General features: G+C 39.5%; 1 protein-coding gene across 1 annotated transcript in view; it reads left to right on the top strand.

Annotated features, from left to right (window-relative positions):
- The window catches only part of ano1a (anoctamin 1, calcium activated chloride channel a), a 52,514-nt gene extending 25,533 nt beyond the window's left edge, over window positions 1–26,981 (top strand). The window contains exons 6-26 of the mRNA XM_085350700.1: window positions 5,487–5,541; window positions 5,802–5,853; window positions 6,577–6,632; window positions 7,231–7,272; window positions 9,447–9,511; window positions 9,756–9,890; window positions 10,483–10,643; window positions 11,251–11,336; window positions 11,969–11,980; window positions 14,755–14,826; window positions 15,643–15,717; window positions 18,743–18,944; window positions 20,199–20,310; window positions 20,535–20,592; window positions 20,864–20,964; window positions 21,644–21,786; window positions 22,218–22,370; window positions 23,348–23,400; window positions 24,877–25,061; window positions 25,242–25,347; window positions 26,745–26,981. Coding sequence (XP_085206826.1) covers window positions 5,487–5,541; window positions 5,802–5,853; window positions 6,577–6,632; window positions 7,231–7,272; window positions 9,447–9,511; window positions 9,756–9,890; window positions 10,483–10,643; window positions 11,251–11,336; window positions 11,969–11,980; window positions 14,755–14,826; window positions 15,643–15,717; window positions 18,743–18,944; window positions 20,199–20,310; window positions 20,535–20,592; window positions 20,864–20,964; window positions 21,644–21,786; window positions 22,218–22,370; window positions 23,348–23,400; window positions 24,877–25,061; window positions 25,242–25,347; window positions 26,745–26,981 — 2,161 coding nt within the window. The remainder of the gene's footprint in view (window positions 1–5,486; window positions 5,542–5,801; window positions 5,854–6,576; window positions 6,633–7,230; window positions 7,273–9,446; window positions 9,512–9,755; window positions 9,891–10,482; window positions 10,644–11,250; window positions 11,337–11,968; window positions 11,981–14,754; window positions 14,827–15,642; window positions 15,718–18,742; window positions 18,945–20,198; window positions 20,311–20,534; window positions 20,593–20,863; window positions 20,965–21,643; window positions 21,787–22,217; window positions 22,371–23,347; window positions 23,401–24,876; window positions 25,062–25,241; window positions 25,348–26,744) is intronic.
- The last annotated feature ends 447 nt before the right edge of the window (window positions 26,982–27,428 follow it).

Raw genomic sequence — 27,428 nt, 5'->3', positions numbered from 1 at the left:
TGGGACAAACACACAATTATCCCATACATGATGTATTTTCCCAAAAACAAGGTTAACAAATCATCACTTAATTTAATTGTCGTAAAAGGAACTGTCCAATTAATTATTAATTACATTTATTAACTTGAAAAATGAATGTGTGTTTGACATATACCTTGACATTCAAAGGGCTGTGCATAAAAATATCTAAAAAGAGAATCAAATATGCTGGAGCCTACTTCCATAAAGTTAAACAGAAATTGCTTGCATCTTTAATTACATACCAACTGATGATATCCAGGTAAGTAAATCTCCAAAGGTTTATTCTGTTCATCTGGACGTAGCATTTTCAGTGGGAGAAACGTTTCGTCACTCATCCAGGACTGCCTAGAGCTTGGACGTCAGTATGAGCAAACAGCACGTAAGATGGCGGATAACAGGAACCACCTGAGATTCAGCCTCAGATGCCGACAAAACAGGATTACTCCTAAAAGTCTGCAAATGAGCTCTTCAGTTAAAGGCTTCCGGGCAACAAAAATCCTCCAGAAGGCACAGCATCAGCTGCTTAATGAACGGGTGAGGCAAACAAATTTTACCATCGACGTGCTAAAATCTCAAGAAGAGCGGATGCGACAGAGACTGACAATGCTTCTAGATGAGAATACTCTTAAAAAGGTGTTTGACTACACTGAGAAGGCTCGTCTAGCACAGCACACGAAGTCTCAGTCCAGGCAACAGAGGAATTTTGACTTACTTGTTGTATGTCGGAAACCACGGCAAAATACGGAGAGTGTCCTCAACAGCCAGAAGAGAGAAGGATGCAACACCGATGTGGACAAGTGGGTGAAGAATTTGTCTGACAGACAGATCACCCAAACAGAGAAAAACATCCTTGCTAAAGGGTTGAATTTTGCTGTCATGCCGAGACAAATCCTGCTAGCGGACCTGATCACAGCCACAGAAACAGCAATTTGAAACAACAATATTGCAGAAGTGGAAGCAGAGCAACTACGGACGAAAGTTTTAGCCTGTCTCAGCAATGCAAAGCCCCCAGCATCCAACATCACCATGGAGGAGAGGAAGGCACTCACATCACTTAGTAATGACAACAACATCATCATCCTTCCGGCAGACAACTGTCACTGCTCAATCATGAAAATACTTATGAGCCCCTGAAACGAGACCCAGGTAGTGGTTATAGGAAGAGGGTGATAGACCGTCTGAAGCAGTTAGAACAAGACAATGTTGTTGACCGGACCTCATACCACAGGCTGTACCCAGGGGGGTCTACACCAAGTCTGTATGGTTTACCAAAGATACATAAACAGGACGCACCTTTAAGACCGATTGTCTGTATGATTAACTCGGTCAAGCCCAAGACAAGGTCTAGAGTGTGGCCCTTGCGTGTTGGCCCAGACACAAATTGTGTGAAGTTTAAGGAATCAAGTACATTCAAGAAATCTTTGACCAGGGGTTTATCCTCACAACACAGATGAATATTAAAGTCCACCACTATAAGAATCCTTTCATAGTGAGTGATAAAACATGTCAAGAAGTCTGAAAATTACGAAGTAAACAAGTCATTATATTTAGGTGGACGATAGATGACTATAATTAGAACCACAGGACAGCCTAAAGTCAGAAGTTGGGACTCAAATGAGGTAAAAACACCAGGACTTTGTTTTAAATGCAAACAGATACAGTCTTTGATGATAGAGGCTACCCCGCCTCCCCTCCCACACAACCTGGGGGAGCTGAAGAAGCTGGCATCGGTGGGGCAGAGTTCCAGCAAGGGTGCCACTTACCAACGCGCAGCCATGTCTCAGTTAGGAGCATGGCATCCAGCTTATGAGTACCAAAGAAGTCCCGAAGAACATGAGTTCTATTTGATACGGATCTTGCGTTTAAGAGAGCTAATTTAACTCTCTGTCCATCCGTGGCAGCAGGCAGTATTTGTAGGTTGTTCATATTTGCTCCACCGCTCCTCGTATCCCGTCGGCATGGCGACCAATGAAGCAGCCTCGGGTGAGCGTGCTCCGATGACGTCGGGTAAATAGGAAGAAGGCAGCGCTGTTTGAGGCCAAAATAAAGTCCTAAACAGCCAGGGTCACCGATGGTAAGGACCCGCCGCATCCGAGTTCTGACCCGAACACGCTTCCCAGAGCGTGTGCCGCGCATTCGCACTGCCGTTTCAAAGGATTCCAGGGGGGATCACGGCGATGTAGTTCCCCCGGTACCGACGCCAGAGCGAGTCCTCCACATCGCTCGCTAACGCTGGAGAGCTTCAGTAGTGAGTCACGGATGTAAAGCAGCGTCTGTCGCTCATATACCAACAGGGAGTGAGTTTTTAAAACTAGCAGGGACACCACTAAGAACATAAAACGTAAACATTGCAGAACCGAGAGACGGCGTGCCATGACATCCGGCGCCATCTTCAATCTATTATTTAAAACAAAATTAAAATGAAGACAACAAAGTAGTTGACCCTATGTGAAATTTGCAAGTAAGCTTGCTTACTGGTTTGAGTTTCCAAAAATTCAGTGACGATATATTCAACAGGGATTCAAACCTTACCCAGGGCACCACCCTAGAGCCAATTCATTTGAAAGCATGTAGGCCTTAACCCATAGGGCCTGGCTGGGCTCAGCTTATATAGGTAAAGACCTACAGATCCTGTATTTTGTGGATTGGTGTACAGTTGAAGGTCTTGCTGATCTAATATACAGCTCCTTTAGGCATATGGAGTGCCACCTCTCTGGTGTGGAAGGAGCCTGAGCTTATGGTTGAGAAACCTCAACCTCATTTCACAGCCTTTTTGCTGAGGAGGCAGCACAGACCTTTCATTATTTGGTAGCTGCTACTTGTTGTAGCACCAGTACATGATCTACATGGTGGACACCAGAGATGAAAAATGCTGTCAGGTGAAAGCAGTCCTGTTGAGCTTTGTTGGCTTTTGGGATCCTGGATACACCTGTTAGGTACCAACTGAAACAAAACCTTGGTGATTTCTGAAAGGCTTTTGTTTGGTTCAAAGTCATTCGGGTAGACCATCAGAAAATTTTGGAAAGGGAAAATTTTCCCTACCCACTGTTTACTGGATTGCTATTGACTTCAACTTAGGATGCATTCAGGCAGTAGCAGCAATTTGAGTTTTCCTAAACAGTACTGACATGTCTGCTGTAGAGAAGGTAGTCTGGAAACACAGGGTCAGCTGAGATCCCTGGGATGGTTAAAAACATGCTTTAAATGTTGGGGGTTATCCTAGTTATTGTCTGAATTGCTGTGGTGGTCCACCTATTAAAAAGGGGGAACAAATAGTGTGCTTTAACAATTCTCAGATTCCCTGAGGAGCTCTATTTGAGGATACTAGAGAAGAACGTCTCCCCGTTAGTCAAATCTTGAATTCAGAAGTTAAAATGTAGCTTTTATCCCAGTAGTGGGACACTCAAGGCTATTCAAGGATACATGGAAGGTTGTCCAGCCAGTCTTCATCTGAGTTTTGCACTTCAAGAATGTATTCAAATGCATCCTTTGAGATGTACACTACAGGGAGCTTTGGTAATATGGGGTTCTGGGCTTAATGGTTTTGGCTATTTGGACCATGTGCAACCATTGTGGAAACTTGGTTTTGTACTGCTGGCAAAGAGTAAGACTTCGCTGAGTGTACTGGACTCCAGTCTCTGTCACCAGTTTTAGTCATAATTTATGGATCAAATTTCTAGGCACAGCTAAGAGGTTGAGGATGTTGGATTCAATTTTCTCTGCATCTAATCCTAGCTTTTTCCAGTTGGTGTGATTCTGTTGGCTTTATGAAGCATTTAGGTTACTCTGGGGTTTCTGCAGCCAAAAGTAGAGCTACTAAGATGTGGATTGGAACTTCTGAGTCTGAGGCCATGGTTCTCAGTTGGAAAAGGTTGCAGTGCCACCTCCAGGTTGGGAATGAATTTCTGCCCCAAGTGAAAACATTCAAGTATCTTCGTGGCTTTCTAGAAAGAGCCTAGAAGCCCACTTTATACTCCGTAGCAAATAGCAGTAAGATAAGAAGCTATAAGGCTGTTTCTGAACAAGTCTTAAATAACAATTTTCAGTGCCTGCTGTACATTGAAACAGAGGCGATACAAAATGAAAATATAGGTTTTAGATTTATCAAGTGACCAAAAACTAATTTAAAAATATGCTAATTGTGTTTGATGTCAGTTGTGTGTTAATTTTAAACACCTTTAAAATGTGGATAATAAAGAAAGGAAGCTCGATGTATCCATTCAAAAACATTAAATAGTTGAATAAATGAGCAATGTTAGCTGACAGAGAGTGTTCTCCGAGGGAAACAAGAACATTACTATCAGTTTTAGAATTAAAAACCAGAGAGAAGATTACTGCAAATCTGGAATCAGAGAAAAATACATTCACAGGATAGACTTTGATATTTCATATTGTTTTTCTAAACTGAACTGAAGTTGGAACTGGCAACTTTACAACTTTATAACAGGAAAGCTGAAGCTTTCATCATGATCAGGTTCGCATAGTGATCAAATAAAGCTAGTCTACAGCAAACATTTATTTTATCAGCACAATGAAAGAGAAATCCCAGAATAAAAGATTTAGAATAACTTGACTAAATATAGGCTGCACAGGCTTTATGTTCTCTCTATAAGTGAATTTGCTTTTAAAGGCAGTAATAAGAGAACACTAATGTCTTACAGTCATCCTGCTGGGATGTATGGAGGAGAGAGTGGGCAGTGAGCAGCTATATTTGGAGCTCTGACTAACAGCTTGCAAGAGATATCCCTCCACATTTTCTCTGTTACTTAATGTTCGGCTCTGAAATCACTCTAACCTAAGCAACTTTCCTAGTTCTAGATTACAAAATGTATCTTACAAAGCATTTCTGGCTTCATTAGAAATGCTTTTGATTCCTACATATCTCCACAGTTGTCTTGAACTAAATGATGTAATTTCCAAAGAAATGTTACGTTTCTTGGTATGAAACAAGAACACCATTCAACCAATAAAACTGCAGCTGTAACATATTAATGCTGGCTGACAGAGCTGATGGAACTTATAAACAAGGCCAAACAACTACTATGAAAAACACAATTGCTGATTGACTGGAATGATTCAAAATGACCAACAGAATATCACCGAGAGGCTAATAAACATCACAGAACTGGAAAGAAGAACATGAGATGGGTGGGAGTGCCTGATCTGAAAAGAAACAGTTCATAATGAAATGATTAATAAATAATAATTAATAAATGAAAAAAAAGCCAAAAGCTTTATTTAAGTTGAGGGTTATCGAGGTAACATGGGGAATAGCTTTGTGGAATTCCTGTCTGATATTGGAATTATAACGGATTCACTCAGTTCAGACTTTCTGTATGTTTTTCTTTTCCTGCATCTATTATATAGACTACATAGTGAAAAAGAGCACATTTCACAAACATGTCACAAGTGTTTCTTTGCATCTGTAACTCATCTGTGTTGTTTTCTTTTTTCTTTCTTATCAGATTTGATCTCTCTGACAAGAACAAGTTCTTTGACAGCAAGACTCGGAGCTCCATAGTAAGTATTTGTTTTAGTAGATGGATGGTTGAAGAGTTAATCCTGTATATATTGATACATGTCAAAATAAAGAAATAATTGTTTGGCTTATGATTATAAGGTTCTAATTCTGTACAACAAGAGAGTGGCTGGAATTTAACCAAAACACTTCATGAATCGGAGTTCCCTGCTTTGTTTTCTGTTAAATGTTCAGCTCCTCATCCTCAAAGAGACAAACTGCATTATTGCTACAGTTTTCTTTTTTGTTGTTTAACGGTCAGGTCTATGAGGTACTGAAGAGGACAAAATGCATCAAACCCAAATATCCCTTGGGTAAGAAATCTGCCTTTCTGATACTAGGAATGAATCAATGTGCAATTAATCCTAGTCTCTCTTTGATTAGGTCCACAGGCCGAGAGCGGTCTTGACACATGTAGAATTCCCCATCATGTCCATTTTAACCATATCAGTACAATAGCTGAAATATTAGATAATGAACGTCAATAATCCCACAGAGGATTTTTGACTGTGTGAGAAACAGAATTGTACTGAAAAAACTCCTTTATTCTAACACGAAAAAACAGCCTAACACAGTGAAACAATTTTTAAAGTCCACTTCTAGGTTTTAACAGCACCTGAAGAAAAATATTAAATTAAATTAAGAATATAAAATGTAGCTGACAGTCACATAACTCAGACGAAGGTCAGATTTGCACAACAAATGATAATAAAATTGTGACCACCAGCACTGTTATTATCAGCAAAAGTGGCAGTGATCTGCACAACTGTACAAAATACAGAAACTCTGTAGGACAGCAGCTTTGCACTAGCTTTTATTTATGAGCGGTTTACTGAATATGTTGATGATCAGAGCCGACTGTGACATTATGCTCAAAAGCAACTCAAGGGCTTCAGATAACGAACTAATGGTTGATCATGCACTCTTTTCTGCATTTAATTATACAACATGGGGTGTGTGTGTGTGTGTGTGTGTGTGTGTGTGTGTGTGTGTGTGTGTTTCTGAATTATAATTCTGTTAAATGTGCCTTCATGCAGGGCTCACCAGTCTGCTAGCCAATGGTGTGTACACATCTGCTTATCCTCTCCATGATGTGAGTATCACACTTTTGGGCTCCCCCATGTTTGACTGAGAAGGCTGATGTTTATACACCACGATAATGATTATAGTTCAGTGGGTTTCCTAAAATCTACAATTACTAAGCTGCTTGTACACTATTATTTAAAAAGAAACAAAAAAACCAAAACATTGTTTACATTTACTCTCAGCTCTCTCTGTGATTTTATGTATTTTTATGTAGCTCAGTTTAAGACAGCAATATTTTTTAATTGTGATGCTGTAATTGGGGCGGCTGTAGCTCAGGTGGTAGAGCAGGTCACCTAATAACCAAAGGTTGGTGGTTTGATCCCAGTCTGCTGTGTGACTCGTGAATGTACAAGTTGTGTAAAGTGCTGTGTGTGTGTTTTTAGTTCATGGTGTATTGACTTTTATTTCCATGGTGTCTTTCTACTGTTTTATCTTATATCTGCTGTGATTTTGTTGTTTAGTTGCTTGTAAAATGTAAATAAAATGTATTATTGTTGTTATTTTTACCAATATTCCTTTTCTAAATGTTAACCTAAAGTCAACTAGGGAGGCTGTTATACAGTGGAAATGTGTATAATACTGAATATGAAACCTGTGTGTTACAGGGAGACATTGAAGGGGTGAGTGCAGAACCTAATGACAGGAAGGTAAGTAGAGAATACAAATACTTCTTTGTAACAGTATTACACCAAAACATAGTCTATTAAAAAAAATCTCACTTATATTCAACCTAAACTGACTGATGACAAAACTGTGACCTTACACCCTGTTTTTAACTGACAATGGAGTTTGGAAGCTATCGTGGAAGCTCAAGTGAAGTAGAAAAGCACTACGTAATAACTAATAACGAGTCCATTTAGCATTACAGATACTGAATTAACTATCATGTATCTGGATGCACGCTCAATCTTCCAGGTAAGGAAATCACAAAAGGTTGATTCTGTTCATCTGGACGTTTTCAGTGGGAGAAACGTGTCGTCACTCGTCCAGGTGACTTCTTCAGTCTCAGCTGACTGCAGGTTTCCTCTTCCTCTGATGGCCATGAGTCCCATTCACAGAGAGTTGGGGAATGGCTCCAATCACAGCATTGTGAGATGGTGACAGATGGACAATTAGACCCCCTGCTCGATTCAGAGATGGTCTCTCTCTTTTCACGTAAATGGCCTCCTTGACTCACCCTTAAACCAGCGTTCCTCGCTGTACAGGATGTGTACATTCTCATTGAAAGAGTGTCCACTGGCCTGTAGGTGTCACCCACATACCTGAATCAGTGACTTGGTCGTGTTCCTGGATAGGATAACATGGCCCTCTTTTCTACTTCTTCTATGTACAAGTTGGCCACGATGGGTGAAACTGGGAGCCCACGGCACACCTGCGTTTCTGTCTGTAGCACCGACCCTTGTATGTGAAATAGGTGGAATGAAGACACAGTTCAAACACACTTGATCGGTGCTGAGATCGGGGTCATCCTGTAATCTCTTACGCACTACGTCGACTGCTTCAGTGACTCGAACACAAGTAAGAGAGACGTAACATCATACAACACCATGGTTTCATCTGCCTCCATAATGACATCTCTCAAAATCTGAAATGTTGTGGATGTGGTGCTCAGAGCTGCCCACCAGCGGGTTGAGGACTGAAGCCAGAAACTTGGAGATGTTACAGGTGACCGAGTGGATCATACAGACTGTTGGTCTTAAAGGTGCACCCTGTTTATGTAACTTTGGTAAACCTTTCAGACTTGGTGTAGCTTCCCTCTGGTTATATTAGTGATCAAAAACTGATCTCACAGCCATTGTTCATGTAGTGGGCTGGTTTCAGTCGTTGTGCAAATGTACTGTTTATAAGGTTGGGGAAACCTGCAGTCAGCTGAGGCTGAAGAAGTCATTTGGATGAGTGACGAAACGTTTCTCCCCCTGAAAACGTCCAGATGAACAGAATCAACCTTTTGGGCTAACTGTCATGTGCTGTCCCCCTGCTAGAATTAGGAAATGAGAATGTGCAGAGCTAATGCAGTCAACTGCTTTATAACTGCATCATATAGCAGTTGGGTGTGGGCATGACTATATATGTGAATGGTTGTCTGTTTCTGTGTCAGCCATGTAATAGACTGCTGATCCCCGAACCCCCAATAATGAATGGATGGATGATTATGAAATTAAAATCTGGAAACATTTCTTTTGGCACAATAAATGTTATTGCATTAGGACGTATAACGTGAAACTGATAAAAACTGATTCAATTCAGTTTTATTTATATAGCGCCAAATCACAACAAAAGTGGCCTCAAGGCGCTTCATAGATAAAAATTGATAAATCTGCAAAAAAATAGCCTCTAATTCTTTAAAAAAAGAAAAAAAAGAAAAAATATATATATATAAATAATAGGCAGCACGGTGGCACGGTGGTTAGCACTGTTGCCTCACAGCAAGAAGGTCCTGAGTTCAATTCCACCATCAGGCCGGGGTCTTTCTGTGTGGAGTTTGCATGTTCTCCCCGTGTTTGCGTGGGTTCCCTCCGGGTACTCCGGCTTCCTCCCACCGTCCAAAGACATGCAGCTTGTGGGGATAGGTTAATTGGATAATCCAAATTGTCACTAGGTGTGAATGGTTGTCTGTCCCTGTGTGTTGGCCCTGCGACAGACTGGCGACCTGTCCAGGGTGTACCCTGCCTCTCGCCCTATGACAGCTGGGATAGGCTCCAGCGCCCCCCGCGACCCTGAACAGGATAAGCGGAAGCGAATGGATGGATGGATGGATATAAATAATATATATATATTTGTAGCATGTGATATATTTATTGAGTCGTGCTTCTGTTCACAGCTCCTGTACGAACAGTGGGCAAGCTACAGTGTCTTCTACAAGTACCAGCCCATTGGACTTATCAGGTGAGATCCATATCTGGCATGAAATTGCTGACAGGAAATGCAGTTTGCAAAACCACAATTTATTTGTCCTCTGACTTTAAATTGAGGAAATTAATTTTAATCAGATAGGTCTTGTAATTATGACTTTAATAGTGGCATACATGACCTATTTACATGGAATTAAGCTCAACTATTAAGGAATCACAGTTAATTTTGCAGTGATGGATTTGACAGTGATGTGACCTCTGTATCTCCTCTCACCCAGGAAATATTTTGGGGAAAAGATTGGACTGTATTTTGCCTGGTTGGGAGTCTACACACAGATGCTGATCCCTGCTGCCATCATTGGAGTAATTGTATTTCTCTATGGCTGTGCTACTGTCGATGATAACATACCTAGGTACGCTGGACATATTTATTTATTTTTTATTGCCTTTATTGCAAGTGTCAGCTTGCTATGATTCCAATTTTGTCTAAAACTCACCGCAGGTAGGTAACATTTTTGTGATTTTATTTTATTTTATTTTATTTTATTTGTGACCTGTTGACATTTGCATCACAAATGGAGTGAACAAATTTCTCATTTTCATGTCTTAATAACAAGAAGAACGTAGCCAGGAGTACAAGAAAGCGTAGGTCTACAGTAAAGAGAGAGGTGGCAATGGAAAAGGCTTAGAGTGAGTTGTATGTGGAGCTAGAAGCTAAGAAACGAGAAAGGGACTTGCACACCCTTTCTGGCTTGGTACAACAGATTTTAGGTTTGACAAAAATGGAAATGTGCTAAGAAATGACGGAAATGTGTTGAGAAGATGAGCGAAGTACTAGAGGACTGTTGGTAAATCAGGAGGTGGAGAGGATTAGTAAGGAAGAAGTGAGAGTGGGATGAAGAGTGCATAGGAAGTATAGCAAGTTGGTCTCAGTAACAGACGGGAAGGTGTCTCCGGCTTTTGGCTTAGACTGATTCATATCTGAAATCTATTCTTTTTTGTTAGCATGGAAATTTGTGATCCCAGAAACAATATTACCATGTGTCCACTATGCGACCAAGCCTGCAGCTACTGGAAGCTGGTTACAGCATGTGGCACAGCCCGAGCCAGCCATCTGTTTGACAATGCAGCCACTGTGTTCTTCTCTGTCTTCATGGCTCTATGGGGTGAGTACAAATTGCTGTCCAAATATATAGGCAACAACCAGAAAATATGCAGCAAAGCATCGCTAAAACTGTACCAAATTCAAGACTGCATTGTCTGTAAAGGTTCTCAGTCATCCAGGTCATCGTAGTCTAAGGAGCTCGGAACAGAAGACTGTATTATTTTAAAGCTTTGATCTATGGAACCAGCACCTTTGTTTCAGTGTATTTTTAGTGCCAAATACTGCCAGACTTTATATTTCATATTTTATATTAAGAAATATGAAAGGTGCAATCATACAAGTGGAGTCATCAACTGTGAGCAATGTAACATCAGCACATCTTATTATGAACCCCTTATATGAATTAACAAAAAGCATTTGGAGGATTGTAAAATGTACATGATTTCCAAATAGTTTTATAAATCCGTACTTTTTAAATAAAGGCACTGCTTGCTGTTGATTATGTACATTATGTAACAAAACTTGCATAACCTTATATGAACAGGTACAATAAAAGTATAAAATGTTCACACTCTCTATGGTTGCCATTTATATATACGGAAAATAGCAAGAAACATGTTGCAGCTGGTGTCCGAGCATGCGTTGAGTTTGTGTGTCTTATTATGTAGCTGTTCTCTTTATGGAGCACTGGAAGAGGCGGCAGATGAGACTCAACTATGTCTGGGACCTCACAGGGTTTGGAGAGGAGGAGGAGGTGAGATAACCCCACATGTGTTTTAATGCACAGAGCATAATTGTTACCTAGTGTTAATTAGTAAATAGTGATAATGAATAATAAGTTTGCACTTTTTGCACAAGTTCTTTTTCTGTGCAAATATTACTGTCCATCTTTTTAATGTTAATGTGCTAATTATATTTTTAGGACCACAATAACTACAAAACCTGCACAGTTTGTAGTATAAACGTGTGATGCAAGATGCTAGAAACACAAATGAAATAGAAACTTGAAGTTTGTTGTTGCAGTGCCATATGTTCCAGTTGATCTTTGCTCGTTTTACAAAGTGCTTTGGTCAAACATGAAAGCAGATGTTAAGGTTTAACAACACTCTTCTTCAAACAGAGACAAATATGGATATAAAGGATACAGGAATGCAGCTATCTTAAAAACACATTCCTACAGTAATAAGTAACATAATGGTTGAGATAAGATAAGGTTCCCACACAAACCTTTAGGAGTGAATGTCTTTTAAATCATAATGTACACAGTACAATTCAATACAATATCATATCGTCATTATATTACTCTTAAAAAACATGAAATGTTTTTAACTTGACACGTAAACTGATATCGCTTTTATGTTCTTATGTGTTTGGTTTACTTCACAGGGGGAACACAAGGTTTGACTTCTTTTTCACTAACTGTTACAGATCTGTTCTGACTTTTCTTCTCTTTTAAGGTGTCTAACAGTCTCCATGTGGTCTTTTTACCTGACTTTGTCTCTGTGGTTCAGTTGTGTTGCACATCTGGCTTGACTATCTTTTGAGGTTTGTTCTGAAGATGTGGTCTAGTTAATTAGTTGATCAATACAGCAGTCTTGGCATTTCTAGGACTCACAGCTCTGAAGTTGTCTGACTTTTATCTTTTTTATCCATTTTTTTATTTTTGGTGGGAATAACTTAGAAATGACCACATTATGACATTCTGGTTTCTTCCTTGTCACCCTGCTATTACAGTGTTATTACGGAGCTGTATTTCCATATTATTACCCCCAGTTTTGGCGCTCTTATTATCCTATTACGGTAATTTCATGGTAATAATACTCAACTGTAACTACTGTTGCTACCATTATATTACCTGCATATTAAGTGGTTATTACTTTAGTAATTGCATAGTAACGAGTTAGAAATTACCATATTATTACTCTTGTTACCTACTATTACCCCTTTATTACTGAGCTGTAATAGCAAGTGCTACCAATTCTTGACTTTTAATCTTCTTGAAATAAAAATCTCAAATGCAATGAGGATTCAATACAGGCAGGATATTTTGGCGCCATGTTTGATGTGTATTTAAAATGGTTTAACAATTCATTGACTGAGACACGCCTTAGATGAAGGAGCAACTAAGAATGTTCTAGAGAAGCTGCTAGCTGACCTTTGAGTTCAGAGAGAGCAAATGCAGGTAGAAGTCTCTGAGAAGGAAATGGAGCCAAGCTATGAAACATAAAAAGCTTGTAAGCAGATGAATTAAGGTAAAGTAATTCAGTGTTATTCATGAGATGCTGTAGCCCAGCACAAGGTCCAGTGTAGTTGGCTTTTGACTGACTTTTCAAGATTAAATGTCTCGAACATGGTGATTAAAACGAGCAGTAAAGCTAGAAAAAGAAGAAAGAGAGCAAAGGTAATTATGTGTGGTTGTTATTACAAACGATAGCCATCCCACCCCCATATTTGAGTTGCTAGGCATGAGTAGTTAGGATGGCCTCTCTTTGTCAGCGGGATGTGGTATCCCATCCTTTGGCAGGACTCAGTGATGAAGAAAAATCAATGTTGTGAATAAAATACATCTTTGGGACCTCATTAAGTCAACAAAACAAAGAAAAAACAAAACCTAGTAGAAAAACTAGAATCGGTGATAAATACAGCTGAAGGTTGTGATGGCTTGCATAAAAAACTGAGTTAGTTACTGAAACAGAATTATTAGGGCAGAAATGTCCACGTACAGTAAGGCAGATGCAGAGTAAATGGTGGGGGTTCAGCACGACCTTGTGAAACATGCTGAGGAGGATTGACTTGTAGGATAGGTCGTGCAAGGTTCAGGAACGTTGCAATGCAAATGGCATCATCTGTGTAAGTGGCAAATATGTTGGTCCTACTGATCCAGGTCTGCAGGTTATGGGGTTCAGTTAAAGCACAGGCTTAGGTAGGTCCACATAATACAGAATTATGAACTTCAAAATGCTTTTAGATCACTTTTAGCTCCGGTGGTACCTCAGTGGACATGTAGGCTGGTAGAATAATCTTATGTCAAATACATGTATTTTCTCCAAAATGGATCAAATAAAAAATCTCAGTGGAAATATGGAAGCAAATACATTCTTCATGTCGTCTACTTTCTGTAGTTCATACGTCAGTGTTGAAATCGACACTGTGATAATGTAAAGCAGGTTCTGAATTAATGTCTTGTTAAACATCTAGATGAGATGGTATAAAAAATGGTTACTTGAAAAAGTTCAAGCTATTTCTACTTGATCGGTCCACATGAAAAATAGCCTTGTTCAGCACAGACCAGTTCTTCTGCTTACTCAGCTGTACTGGACAACATTGTCATTTTTCCTATTTGGAAGCTTGCTCATGTGTGTTTCACTGAGCCTGTGTGTCTGTACATTAGTCTGACACATGTACCTTTAGGCCACTGTCTAACCGTCAGCTTTGTTTTCTAGTGATGCAGTTTCTCTTTACACACAGCTCCTCCTCCGCTGGGTACACATCCATTCAATTCTGGCTGCATATCACATTCCTTAAGATATAAACATGTATTTCTCACCATTAAAGGAACATTTCACCATCAGCTACACACGTCACTATTACACAACCATTTAATTTCATTTGTAAATTAAATGGTTAAGAGTTAAAATTTGGAAGGAAAGAATAAAAATTGGGAACCAATCTAATGTTTAAGAATACAGAGAAGAAAAATAACGGTATTAATCCTAAAGGAAAAATGATATGCATCATTAATCATCATCATGTGTCATTGTTTTAAACTTTATGTAATACTTGTTTGTTCGTATCTTTGGGGATTTTTGTTTTTTTTGGGGGGGTCCCAGAAATATAAGAAATCCCCAAAATACTGCCTTTTTAATAAAGGCAGTAAATTTCTAAATGAGCTAGAAATATGATGGATTGATGCTTTCCACCTTAAAATTCTGTAAATGCCAAAATAGGATAAACTACTGGTGTAGCTGGTGTATTTCTTTCATGGTGAGTTGATACATATCTTCCTTTTCTTGTGCAGAGTTGTACAGAAACCTAAACACCTTTAACTTATTCCTGTCTCCATTCTGAATTCCAAATGGGATCTTCTCTTGCAAGTTTAACGTCTTGCACATTTAGTACTAATCAACAAAAAGCACCATCAATAAAAGTAACAAGCAAATGTTCTCTTCCAGGACCACAATCGAGCTGAGTACGAGTTCCGGGTCATGCAAAAGAAAGTGAAACTGGAACATTCGGACTTGATGGTAAAATTAAGTCAATTTTTTTCTGACAAAATCTTTTCATGTTTCCAGTGCTTTATGAAAATATGGATATTGGATACATCACAATTTTATTTACATAGACAGTTGCTGATTTAAAATAGTGTTGGTTCAGTGGTTGCTGTCACGTCACCTTTTCCCAAAGTTCAAATTGATGCATGTTAGGTTAACTGGTTATTCTAAATTGCCATTGGATGTAGATATAAGCACATATGATAAAGCACTGTGTGCGAAATGGTCAATGTGGGTTTAATGTAAATCACTATGTAATATGTTGTGTTCTGCTATGTAATGACCTGCAAGCCACAGAGGTCACTACATAGTGATAACTTGCTTGGTTTAACTGGTTTTCTGAGTACAGCCTGATTTAATCTAATTGGTTGTTAATGATGTTGCTTTTGAATAAAGATAAGGCTCAAAGTGTAAGATATCCTGAGCCCCCCCCAAAAATCCTTGCGTTATATCAAGGACACACCTTTTTCATCCTATAAACATGGAGTCATCTCAGCATCTTGACCCAATTTTAAGTCACTCAAATGTGACACTACAGCTGAGGGCAGAATTAACTCTGCTCCACTGGAGCCACTGATTTGTGTCTATGCTTGTTATATGTGCTTTGTGCAACTCCATGACCAGTGTATAAAGGGCTGCTACTGAAAGACAGAAATAAGGCAGTGGAAGGGGAATTGCACATCTGCATCAGGTCTTAATGCCCTTCATTGTGTGTGTGTGTGTGTGTGTGTGTGCGTGTGTGTGTGTGTGTGTGTGTGTGTGTGTGTGTGTGTGTGTGTGTGTGTATAGGATGAAAAGGTGAAGCTGACATGTACAGATAGGCTGCCTGCTTACCTGACTACTGTGGTCATGATGGGTTTTATGGTGAGTACCAGTAGTCTCCCACTGTGTTCACCAACATGTGTTTCTGAAGCATGAGTGATGATGTCATTGTCCCATATTATTTCTGTTTCTGGCAATACTACGTTGAAAGGTTTTTGTAAATGAGAAAGGCGAGAATATAATGTTACTGCATAAGTTTTAGGATTTGGACGACAATAATGTGCTTAATCACAAAATGAATTCAGGCTCTTATTAATTGAAGTATTGACAATGTATTTATATTTGCCTACAAATACTTGAAGATAGGCACACTTCAATACATGGGTGATATTAAACCTGCTTCTTTGGTCCCCATGATAGAACAGAGAAAACCCGACTCAGTGGTCAAAACATTTATAATTGTTTATTCAATCATCAGAAGAGAGAGCCCTGCACAGCCCAAAGCCAGCTGCAGAATCTCTGACATTAGCAGCCAAACATGTGTCTCATATAGGTGTTATTTTGGTCCTTGTATGTACTAGGACGCTTTTCTGTCTGGTTTCATGTATTCCTATACCTCTGCAGCTCTACCCTAGACTACCTGTTTTTCAGTCTGGCTAAGCACTTGGTTTATCAAAAGTGGCCTTGCTTTACAAACCTTCATTATTAAAGTACATAAAAACAATATAATCAGAAAATAAGCACTAAGAATATATTAATTACATGACAGTTTTTACAGAAAACAACTGTGAAAACTGTAATTTAGCAGAAAAACAAGTATTTCCTCATCTCACATCATAAATATGCAGTAGTTTCTGGGCAGGAACTATATTATGGAGGCGATTCATTGTTCATGCCTTTACATCTTTAATAGTCAGTGTTTATATGCTTGATGGATGTTTTATTAACTCCTCATTTTATCAACGTAAATGTGATAAATGCTGTTCTACCCTACCAACTTACAAGAAAAATGAATACCATAAAAATGTCCTGGCTGATGTGACCTTATAACAATAAAGCCAAGTCTAACTTTTTTTAAATACATTTCACTGTTCAAACATAACTTTCAAAAGTGTTTCCTGTCCTTTAAAATACCTGGACCTTAGGCAAGGTTAAGCCACTCAAAACATGACCTGAAACGCGTACTTTCAGTTTGAAAGTTTTATTTGTCACATACACAATCATACACAGTATGACATACAGGGAAATGCTTATTGTTTTGCAATCAGATTGACAGTGAACAAAAACAGTTATTGGTCATTATTTTGTTATTAAGTGCATGGAACGTGTCGAGAGCCCAGTCTTACATGTTTCCCACCCTCACTGACTGGTGAGGATCCACTGACAGTGGTCCTAGTTGGTGAAAAGAGCTGAGGGGATTATACTACTGAACTACGGAAACTTAAAATGTTATTATTGTAAAATGCATGAAGTTATACACTACTTACATGGTTAATGGCGTGATTTTTATATAGCACTTTATACAGCATGGCATGCAGACTGGAGCAGCCAGGGATCTAACCACCAACCTTATGATTAGTAGATGACCTGCTCTGTCTAGTAGTGTGTTAGCATTCTCTTTTGCCAATCTCAAAGAAATTGTAGACATTTTACCTTTAGCACCACTTTCAGTCATTAATCCTTAAAGACAATATGAACTCCTCCTCATACCAGTGTCTTAAAAGTAGTTTTTTTTATACCACTTAACAAATGCAAGTACATTCCCATAACAAGGTCCTTAGAATTACAAGGTCATCAAACAACTTGGCTATGGAGCATACATTACCTTTGCAAAGCACTTTATAGGGTATTTATTATGTGATTATGTGGAATGAAATGAAGGCTGCGATTGAATATGCTGTTGTATGAAAATGTGGGTATTTAATAATAATAATTCATTGCATTTATATAGCGCTTTTCGAGACCCTCAAAGCGCTTTACAATACCACTATTCATTCACTCTCACATTCACACACTGGTGGAGGCAGCTACAGGTGTAGCCACAGCTGCCCTGGGGCAGACTGACAGAAGCGAGGCTGCCATATCGCGCCATCGGCCCCTCTGACCACCACCAGTAGGCGGCAGGTGAAGTGTCTCGCCCAAGGACACAACGACCTTCTGATTACAAGACAAACACCCAACTCTTGAGCCACGATCGCCCTAAATAAATGTGTCTTCTACAAAAAACTGGAATCAAAATACTGAACTTAAGCTGCTACTGAAATTTCATCAAGACCAATCTAAATGCTTCAATATGGTGGTTAGGTTAACTGGTGATTTTAATTTGCCCCTCAATATGTGTTAGATAAAGCATGCAGAATAATCCACTATGTGCTTAGAATAGAATAGAAAAGAATAGAATTCAACTTTATTGTTATTGCACATGTCACAAGTACAAGGCAACGAAAAACGGTTTGCATCCATCCAGAAAGTGCTTTAGACATAATATAGATATATTACAGAATGGGTCTATTATAGGTATGTTACAATGTACACGGTATTAAGGTATGTTATGAATATGCTATAACTATATGTACAGGCTATGAACAGGATATAAATATAAAGCTATACAGAAATATGAACTATGCAAGTTATAAACAGCATTTACAGTAGTGCAGTTAAGAAATATGTGGATAATTTCCACAGAGGTATATAAAGTGCTGGTGGTTGTGAGTGGTGGTTCAGTCCATGTTGTTATTGTGTGTATGAGGGTACAGTTGTCCATTTGTTTGTTTTTGTCCATTTTGTGTGTGTTCAGTTATAGGTGGTTGTGTGTGTGTTCAGTCCATGAGTTTAATGTGGGTCAGATGTCAGGAGGCAGAGCTTGAGAGAGCTGTAAGACTAGAAAAGGGCTCTCAAAAAGGCCTGTCCATTAAGTTGTCACTAGAGAGTTTTTGATGTAAGGGTCCTTGGAAAGGGACTTGATCCCCTAGAACGCAGAGCGAAGATCATTCTCTGGGAAGTTGGGTTTGTTTTGGTCTCACGGTGCTCACTGTGTGCCGCAGGTTCAGTAGCTGAAAACCAAGCTTTTTCCGTGTGGACGCATTTAACCAACACACTTATTAATTCTGCCTCTCTTGTATTTTAGATAATTGTGACGTTTGTTATAGTCTTTGGAGTCATCCTGTACCGGATTAGCATTAGGGCAGCGCTGCACATGAGCAGCCACCCTGTAGTTCGGTATAATATCCGAGCCACAGTCAAAACCACTGCTGCCATCATCAACCTCATCATCATCATCATCTTGGATGAAATCTATGGAGCCATTGCCCGCTGGCTCACTAGACTGGGTGAGGCACATTTTGTTGGATTGATGTTCTTACCAAATATTATTTTCTTCCTACTGTTTGTAGTAGTATTTGTATGCCACACAAAAGGACTTTAGAACACAAAGTGTCATAATAGGCTGTGTGCAGGAAAGGACCCAATCGCAGCACTCTCAAAGACAGGACTTAACTCAAAACGCAGCATCTGTTGCTGGAAAAACTCCTCATGAATAAAACTGAAACAAAACAAAACTCTGCACATAGGAACTGAGCCACTAAACCGGAGTACAAGCCAAAACACACAGAGGGTAGCAACATTAACGACGTGACAGAGAGCAAAGAGAAACACAGGGCTTATGTACACAGAGGGATAATCAGGGAATGGGAAACAGGAGACACAGCTGGGAGAAATTAGGCCTAACGAGACAGGGGGAAGTAAAACCGAATACACTGACATAAGACATGGACCTTCAAAGTAAAACAGGAAACAAGAAACAAATAACAAAGACGCAGACGTGACACTGAACTAAATCTAGAACAATAATAATCAAAACAGCACAACTAAAGAATCAGAACATAAATCCTAATACAGAAAAAACACCAAAATATAAGAAACAGGAAATGCTGGGTCAAAATGAGCAAGAGCCATGACACAAAGCCTTTCTTTTTATCAGTCCTTTTTAATTTGATTATCTGAAGTCAGTTGTGGTGGCAGGAGGGTGTTCCTGGTACCCTTTTCTCCAGCAGTGTTTTCATTCATCCTGGGCAGAAACACCAATCCCCTTCCAGACCACATGAGAGATAATAAAGAGAATTATGGGTCTTCTCTTAGTTTGGTGTGCATGGTAAGCTTGCCCGTGCCCAAATCTAGCCATTATGGACATGCAACAATTACTCTGAGCTGCCTTAAAAGTTCTCTAAGCCCGAGCGCCACCTTAATGATATCTTTCTTTCAGACATTACCTTGAGCTTGTGGCCAAATGTGAGCGCTAGAATATCTTCAGCTCAACAGTCTAGAACAACAGCTGCATTAGTGCAGATGTCATTCCACCTTCTCATTGTTTGTTTAGACATCTTTAAATTTGCTTGGGGCTGCAACAGCCCCCACAAATGTGGAAACCATAGAAAGCCGAGGATGTCTCATCGACAGTACAGCATTAGTCCTATAGATTGCATAAATGGTGCTTGACGTAGCAATCTCAGACTAATGTCCCCGACATAGGACGAGAATGGCATCTTAGGAGAGTCTAACACTACATCGACTGTGCGCTTTTTCAGAAGTTCCAAAGACGGACAAGAGCTTTGAGGAACGCCTCATCTTCAAGACTTTTATCTTGAAGTTCGTCAATGCCTTCACACCCATTGTCTACTTGGCCTTTTTCAGGGGCAGGTAAAACAACAGTTTCTCACATAATTTAGTTTCAGATCATTTTAGTCAAACTAAACTGGACTGTAGGGAAATCAAGCACTATAATGTGTTACTGACAATGCACACACAGCTTTATCCAACTCACTGTTGTCTGCAGATGTTTTGCTGGAAGAAGGAAACATGATGATTCTGTAAAGTCAATGCTTTCTTTGTCAGACTTTGTGACTGTGGTTTTGTTTTTATAGGCTTGTTGGGAGGCCTGGAAACTACTTGTATGTTGTTGGGTCTTACAGGATGGAAGAGGTAATCCACTTTAAATATGCTCAAGAGAAGAGAGGGAGGGAATGGAGCCAGTTGTCTCTAGATAACAATTAACAGCTAGATTAGATGGTGCTTTATGACTAAGAGCACACAGTCACCTTTATTTTTAGTTTAACATTCTCATATAAAGATTAAGGGGAAAAAATCCTAGTAACTAATAGTAAGTTAAATTTTACATTTCTTTTCTCAAATGGTCTGTTTCGAATGTTTCACTATTGTCTGTTTCTACACTTGTTCACTGTCTCTCCTACAGTGTGCCCATGCAGGTTGCCTCATGGAGCTGTGCATTCAGTTGTGCATCACTATGCTAGGCAAACAGCTCATCCAGAACAACTTGTTTGAGATTGGCTTACCGTGAGTGCAAAACAGAGACTGCAGCAAGCTCAAAAACACACTTGAACACAGATTGAATGAGGGATCGGCATCAAATCAAATCAGTTTTATTGACACGTTACATGTGCTGATACACTGGTACAGCACACATGAGGGAAATTCTTGTGTGCAAGCTTCACAAGCAACAGTGGTGTGCACAGATCCCACTGTGTGGGTTCAGTAAGTCACAGATCACATAATGCACACCCACTCAGTTATGTGTATGTCTGAGAATACTGCTCGTCTAGTTTTCATCTACATTTCCCTGGAAACCAGACAGCACCTTGCTGAACTGTAAGCCTGTAGTCTGCTCAGCCTCTCTGTGCACATACACTGTGACTGAGGTTTATGCCACATGTTTGGCTCTTCCAGCAGTGTTAGACATCCAAATTATCATCCCTAACAATTAAGAACTCAAGACTTTGAAGAATTTACCGCTTATCGTAGTCGTAGTATTCAGAATAGAGTTCCTGTATTTGTCCAAATGTGGTTAATAATCTCCCAAATTTTAGGATACATAATCCATTAAGTTAAGGAGAAATCTACAACAACAACAAAAATCAAAGATGCGCATGCATTTGCACAATAACACTTTAGAAACTGAGTGATGCTTTTACAAATCTCATTGTGTAATTTCTTAATGGATTGTTGGGATTTGCAGGAAGCTGAAAAAAATGCTCCGCAGGAGGAAGTCAGAAATGGTTTCCATTCAAGAGCCAGTGCCGCATAAAACTCTGAAACGCTATGAGAAGGACCAGCTCCTGGGTCCATTTGTTGGCCTCAATCCAGAGTACATGGAAATGAGTAAATAAGTTTCATCACTTTTGTTAATCATGTTGTTAGCAAATAAATAAATTACCTGGTTTGCACTAAATGCATTTAAAGAGTAGTGGTGGACAAAGACGAGCAGAGCAAATAAAGTTTGTTTCTGACATACCTGATTAAGATCAAACTACAGTTACAAGAAACTCAGTAATAATTGTAACATTAGGAGGCAGCCAGAATCTCGTGACTTTAAACATGGCATGCTTAAACAGAAATAGGTTTTCACAACTGTCCACCGCTATCAAAATTGGCTTTCTTTTCATTTTTAAAGAAATTCTGAAGGAATTTTTTTTTCATGCTTATTTATAGATGTTAAAAATAGTTTTCTGTATTAATTTTCTTTCACCCAATCGAGGATGAGTCATTGCTAAATGCTGTTCTATTTGTCTGTTTTTTCCCTTTTCCTTTAGTAATCCAGTTTGGGATGGTGACTCTGTTCGTGGCCTCCTTCCCTCTGGCGCCGCTCTTTGCTCTTCTGAATAACATAATTGAAATTCGTCTGGATGCTAAGAAGTTTGTTACCGAGCTTCGCAGGCCTATTGCAGCTAAAGCCAAAGACATTGGTTCGTTTCTTTTATCTCTATGTGAGATTAAACCCTCTTAAAATTGCAGTAACATCTGCTGTTAAGAAATGTGTTTTACTAATGTTACAAAAATATAAACCCAGTACAAAAAATCCACACAGACTGAAAACAGCACACAAAAGTAGCACATTGCAATTGCTAATAGTGCTCGTTTGTGTATTTTTCTTTTGCAGCCTTTAGTCAGTTTAATCAATGAACTAAATTAGCACTCTGTTATTCAGACTTCAAGAAAATATGCCCTAAGATGTCTTCAACAGCATTTCTTTCATTTGGGTGAAAAAAGAGGTGAATTTGCAGTACAGTGTCCCGACAAACTGAAACTAAATACATGTATCCTCACCCATCTGTCTTTGGAGGTGGCCCCCATCCCATGAACTTGTTTCTGTCAGTGGTTTCTTCCTGTTAAAGGGAGTTTCCCTTCCCATTGTTGTGCACTCAAACGGGATCATCTCATTGTTGAGGTTTCCTCTCTGTTATTGTAAGGTCTATAGCTTACAATATGAAAAGCCTGAAGGTGACTGTCCTCGTGGTTTGAGGCTATATGAATAAAATACATTTCAATTGATTTCAAATTAAATTTATGACTCTCACACTAGGCAGAACACATAAAAATAAGGACTGCTACATATGCCATTCTAGTAGGCTGCTGTAAGGAAAAAGACTCTGCTTACAGCTGAATTACACTACAGCAAACCTATTATGAAGCTAACATTGTGTAGAGTTATATGTTGCAAGACTGAAATCTCTGAAAGCTGGTTTTCTTCACGTAGAGAAGTTAAGTGACTCGATTAAGTAGCTTAATCTCAGAACCCGTCTGCAGTGGCATTTCCAATATGCAGAGAACACTCAGCACCAGTGAGTTGCAGTTGTACTAAATCACCCTGTGCAAACTCTAGTCGTGTGCATGTCGGAGCTGCTGTTTTCTCATGAATAACGGCTCTTCTGTCTTTCTGCAGGGATCTGGTACAACCTCTTGAGGGGCCTCAGCAAGGTAGCGGTCATTGTCAACGTAAGTCTTATCAGCAATCTGTATGGTTATACAATGCCAATATAAAAACAATGCCAAGGCTGTCCTGGAAAACGATTTTCACTCAGTTAGGACTACACTAGTACATTGTCTTGGTCCTCTTAGTACCATTGATGTTAAGTTAGACTCTTTTTCTCCAATTGATCTTTCTGAGTTAGCTTCAATAATTACTTCCTCCAAACCATCAACGTGTCTTTTAGACCCCATTCCTACAAAACTGCTCAAAGAAGTCCTGCCATTAATTAATTCTTCGATCTTAAATATGATCAACCTATCTCTAATGATCGGCTATGTACCACAGGCCTTCAAGCTGGCTGTAGTTAAACCTTTACTCAAAAAGCATCTCTAGACCCAGCAGTCTTAGCTAATTATAGGCCGATCTCCAACCTTCCTTTATATCAAACATCCTTGAAAGAGTAGTTGTCAAACAGCTAACAGATCATCTGCAGAGGTTTATTTGAAGAGTTTCAGTCAGGTTTCAGAGCTCATCACAGCACAGAAACAGCTTTAGTGAAGGTTACAAATGATCTTCTTATGGCCTCTGACAGTGGACTCATCTCTGTGCTTGTCCTGCTAGACCTCAGTGCAGCGTTCGATACTGTCGACCATAATATCCTATTAGAGCGATTAGAACATGCTGTAGGTATTACAGGTACTGCACTGCAGTGGTTTGTATCATATCTATCTAATAGACTCCAGTTTGTGCATGTAAATGGAGAGTCCTCTTCACTCACTGAGGTTAATTATGGAGTTCCACAGGGTTCAGTGCTAGGACCAATTCTGTTTACATTATACATGCTTCCCTTAGGCAGCATCATTAGAAGACATAGCATACATTTACACTGCTATGCAGATGACAACTTCATATATCCATAAAGATATGAAGACCTGGATGACCTCTAATTTTCTGCTTCTAAATTCAGATCCAACTGAGGTTATTGTACTCGGCCCTAAAAATCTTAGAAATATGGTGTCTAACCAGATTCTTAGTCTGGACAGCATTACCTTGGCCAGACAGACACTATCTCTACTTTCAAGATCAGGCTTCAAACTTTCCTTTTTGCTAAAGCATATAGTTAGGGCTGGACCAGGTGACCCTGAATCCTCCCTTAGTTATGCTGCAGTGGGTCTAGGCTGCTGAGAGATTCCCATGATGCACTGGGTGTTTCTTCTACAGTCACCTTTCTCACTCACTCTGTGTTTATACACATTTCTGCTTTCAGTTATTAGTTATTATTCATCTCTGGCTCTCTTCCACAGCATGTCTTTGTCTTGTCTTCCTCCCCTCACCCCGACCGGTCATGGCTCCTCCTGCCTGAGCTTGTTTTTTTTTGTTAAAAGAAAGTTCTTACGTCCCACTGTCACCAAAATGTTTTCTTATGAGGGTTCATATGATTGTTGCTGTTGTTTTGAGTTGGTGCTATATAAAGAAATTGAATTGAACTTTTTGTCTTCCAGGCCTTTGTCATCGCTTTCACCTCTGACTTCATCCCTCGGCTTGTCTACCAATACATGTACAGTCCTGACGGCACCTTGCATGGCTTTGTCAACCACACTCTGTCATACTTCAATGTCACTGACTTCGATCCAGGCACAGAACCTCTGCAGCCAATGCACCTGGGCTACAAGGTATCAGTATGCAGGTAAGCTTTTGCTTTCCTAGGGTCTGGAAACTGAGGCTGCTGAAGTCATCAGACGATATTCATATAATGAAGACTCAATATATCCAAACATATTCAAATTTCTCATTTATCTATTATAAAAGCACAACAACAGTTTGAATAAACTTTATGTAAAAAAGCTTTTGTGTTTTTTACTGCTAGATACAAGGACTACAGAGATCCTCCCTGGTCCAGTACGAAATATGAACTTTCCAAGGAATTCTGGGCCATTCTAGCAGCTCGTCTCGCCTTCGTTATTGTTTTTCAGGTTCGGAACAATGCACAGATAAGATCGCACAAAGCAAACAAACCATTTATGATTTCGTTTATTTCATGAAATAAGTCGTTGATAGAAATCGTCTGAACATAGCCTGTGACATCTCATTTGAAGGTACTCATTTTCCTAACCTGCTGTTTCACAGCCTTAAGTGCAGAGTACTCGTCAGTCATAAAACATTAGTATAAAAACAGGAAGTTGAGTTCTACAGTTGACTTATTGAGGTAGCTGTAATTCAGGAGTTAGAGCATATTATCTGCTAATCAGAAGGTCAATCCCTGGCTGCTCCAGTCTGCATGCCAAGACATGGCATCAGACAAGTTCCTCTCCAACGTGTCCATCAGTCTGAAATGTGTGAATGTTAGATAGAAAGCCATTAAGCATAGAAAAGGGTGTATGCAAACCTATATGAGTAAGTGTGAATGGGGGAATGAGACATGTTGTATAAAGCACGTTGAGTCCTCAGTAGTGTAGAAAAGCACTATATCAGGTCTTATTAGGTGATGAACCTGCTTCCAGGTCCGAACCACTCTGCATTTATTACGGCGTTTTTAACCTGTTTTCATGGATGCCTGCATGTTAAACTTCATAGTTACACCTGGTGGAGCAGCGACACTGATCATTTTATTAAAGATGAAAGAATTTACAGTTTTGACTTTGGGACCTGAAGCGAATATTTGGACCCGGAAACGTCTGATGACGTCAGACTTAAAGGACTGGATAAGAACCAGTCCATTTATTCCTTTAACCTCCTAAAACCCGAACTCTTCCACGGCAGCATTTTTAATTTCTCTTTGATATTTGGGCTGATTGGGGCCCGATGAATGTAAAAAGAATTACCTGATTTTTGTTTTGTTTTTTACCTGATTTTTGTTTCTAAGAAAAGTGAGAGCCACGTATGAGGATATTCATTTAAATTTTGATAGAACTGTAGCAGCATAATGTCCTCGTAAGTGGATATCAGGCCCCTGTAGAGCAAAATTAAGTATTTTGGTCTAAATAACCCAAAATGTGATGTCCACATATGTGGACGCAGGTCCTAGGAGGTTAAAACTAATGTTGAGTCTACACAGAGCCATATGAATTATTATGTTCCTGCCATTTTCAGCGATCTTCTCTGAACTTGTTGAACTTATGCTTCTGTAGATTTGAGATTTCTGTAGAGCTCCACTCATATGCTGTCTTCCTCCTCTATCTAAAAGGAGGTAAATGATATAACTATTAGTTGATTTAGCACTCTTTGCTACTTCTGTTGCAGCTGACTTGGATTAATGGTTTATTTATTGCACATTTTATTCTTAATGTAAGAGAAGAAGAAGAAAGGTTCAATCACTAATGAGAATTGTTTTATAATGATCTGTGTTCTCTGTTGACTCTGCCCTTTGCAGAATGTGGTGATGCTTATGAGTGACTTTGTGGACTGGCTTATCCCAGACATTCCTAAGGACATCAGCCTCCAGATCCACAAGGAGAAGATCCTAATGGTGGAGCTCTTTATGAAAGAGGAGCAGGGGAAAAGGTTTGCAGCAAGAGACAACCAAGACAACTGCACAGTTCCTCTGTCAGCTAATCAGAGGCCACCACAGCCACGCTCACGCCCTGTTTCACAGGCAAACTGCTCCTAACCTGTTGGTTGGTGGGAAAAGAATCACAAATGGCAATAAGCAAAACAAAGTCTTACTGAGCTGTTAGAGCGGTCTGGTTGAGGTACAAGCTAACTGTGTAAAGTCCACATTAACAGTCAGTTTTGTAATATCAGCAAAGGTTTTGCTGCACTTGCATGTGACATTTTCCATCTTAGACCACTAACCATAAATCCTCAACTTATTTTACCAACTTCTTCTTTATTGGATGTAAACAAGGAAAGAAAAAGCCATTCAGCCTTCAGCCTCTCTCTTTAACCCATTCTCTACTCAGCAAATGGAACCTGTCGGCTTTACAGAGCCCAGAAGAAGTGATTCAAACTCTAAAACAATTTACAGCATTTCAGGTGCCATTTTATTTATTTGAAGATTTTGCCAAAGAAAAACATTTTCCACTACAGCCGCTCACACTTTGCAATTCAAGCTATT

The sequence above is a fragment of the Diplotaxodon limnothrissa genome, linkage group LG1 (assembly GCF_057381915.1).
Source record: "Diplotaxodon limnothrissa isolate DT_005_m linkage group LG1, D_limnothrissa_male_GT1.1, whole genome shotgun sequence".
Classification (NCBI taxonomy): domain Eukaryota; kingdom Metazoa; phylum Chordata; class Actinopteri; order Cichliformes; family Cichlidae; genus Diplotaxodon; species Diplotaxodon limnothrissa.
The sequence above is the reverse complement of the archived record's forward strand: the minus strand, read 5'-3'. Positions and strand labels throughout refer to the sequence as shown.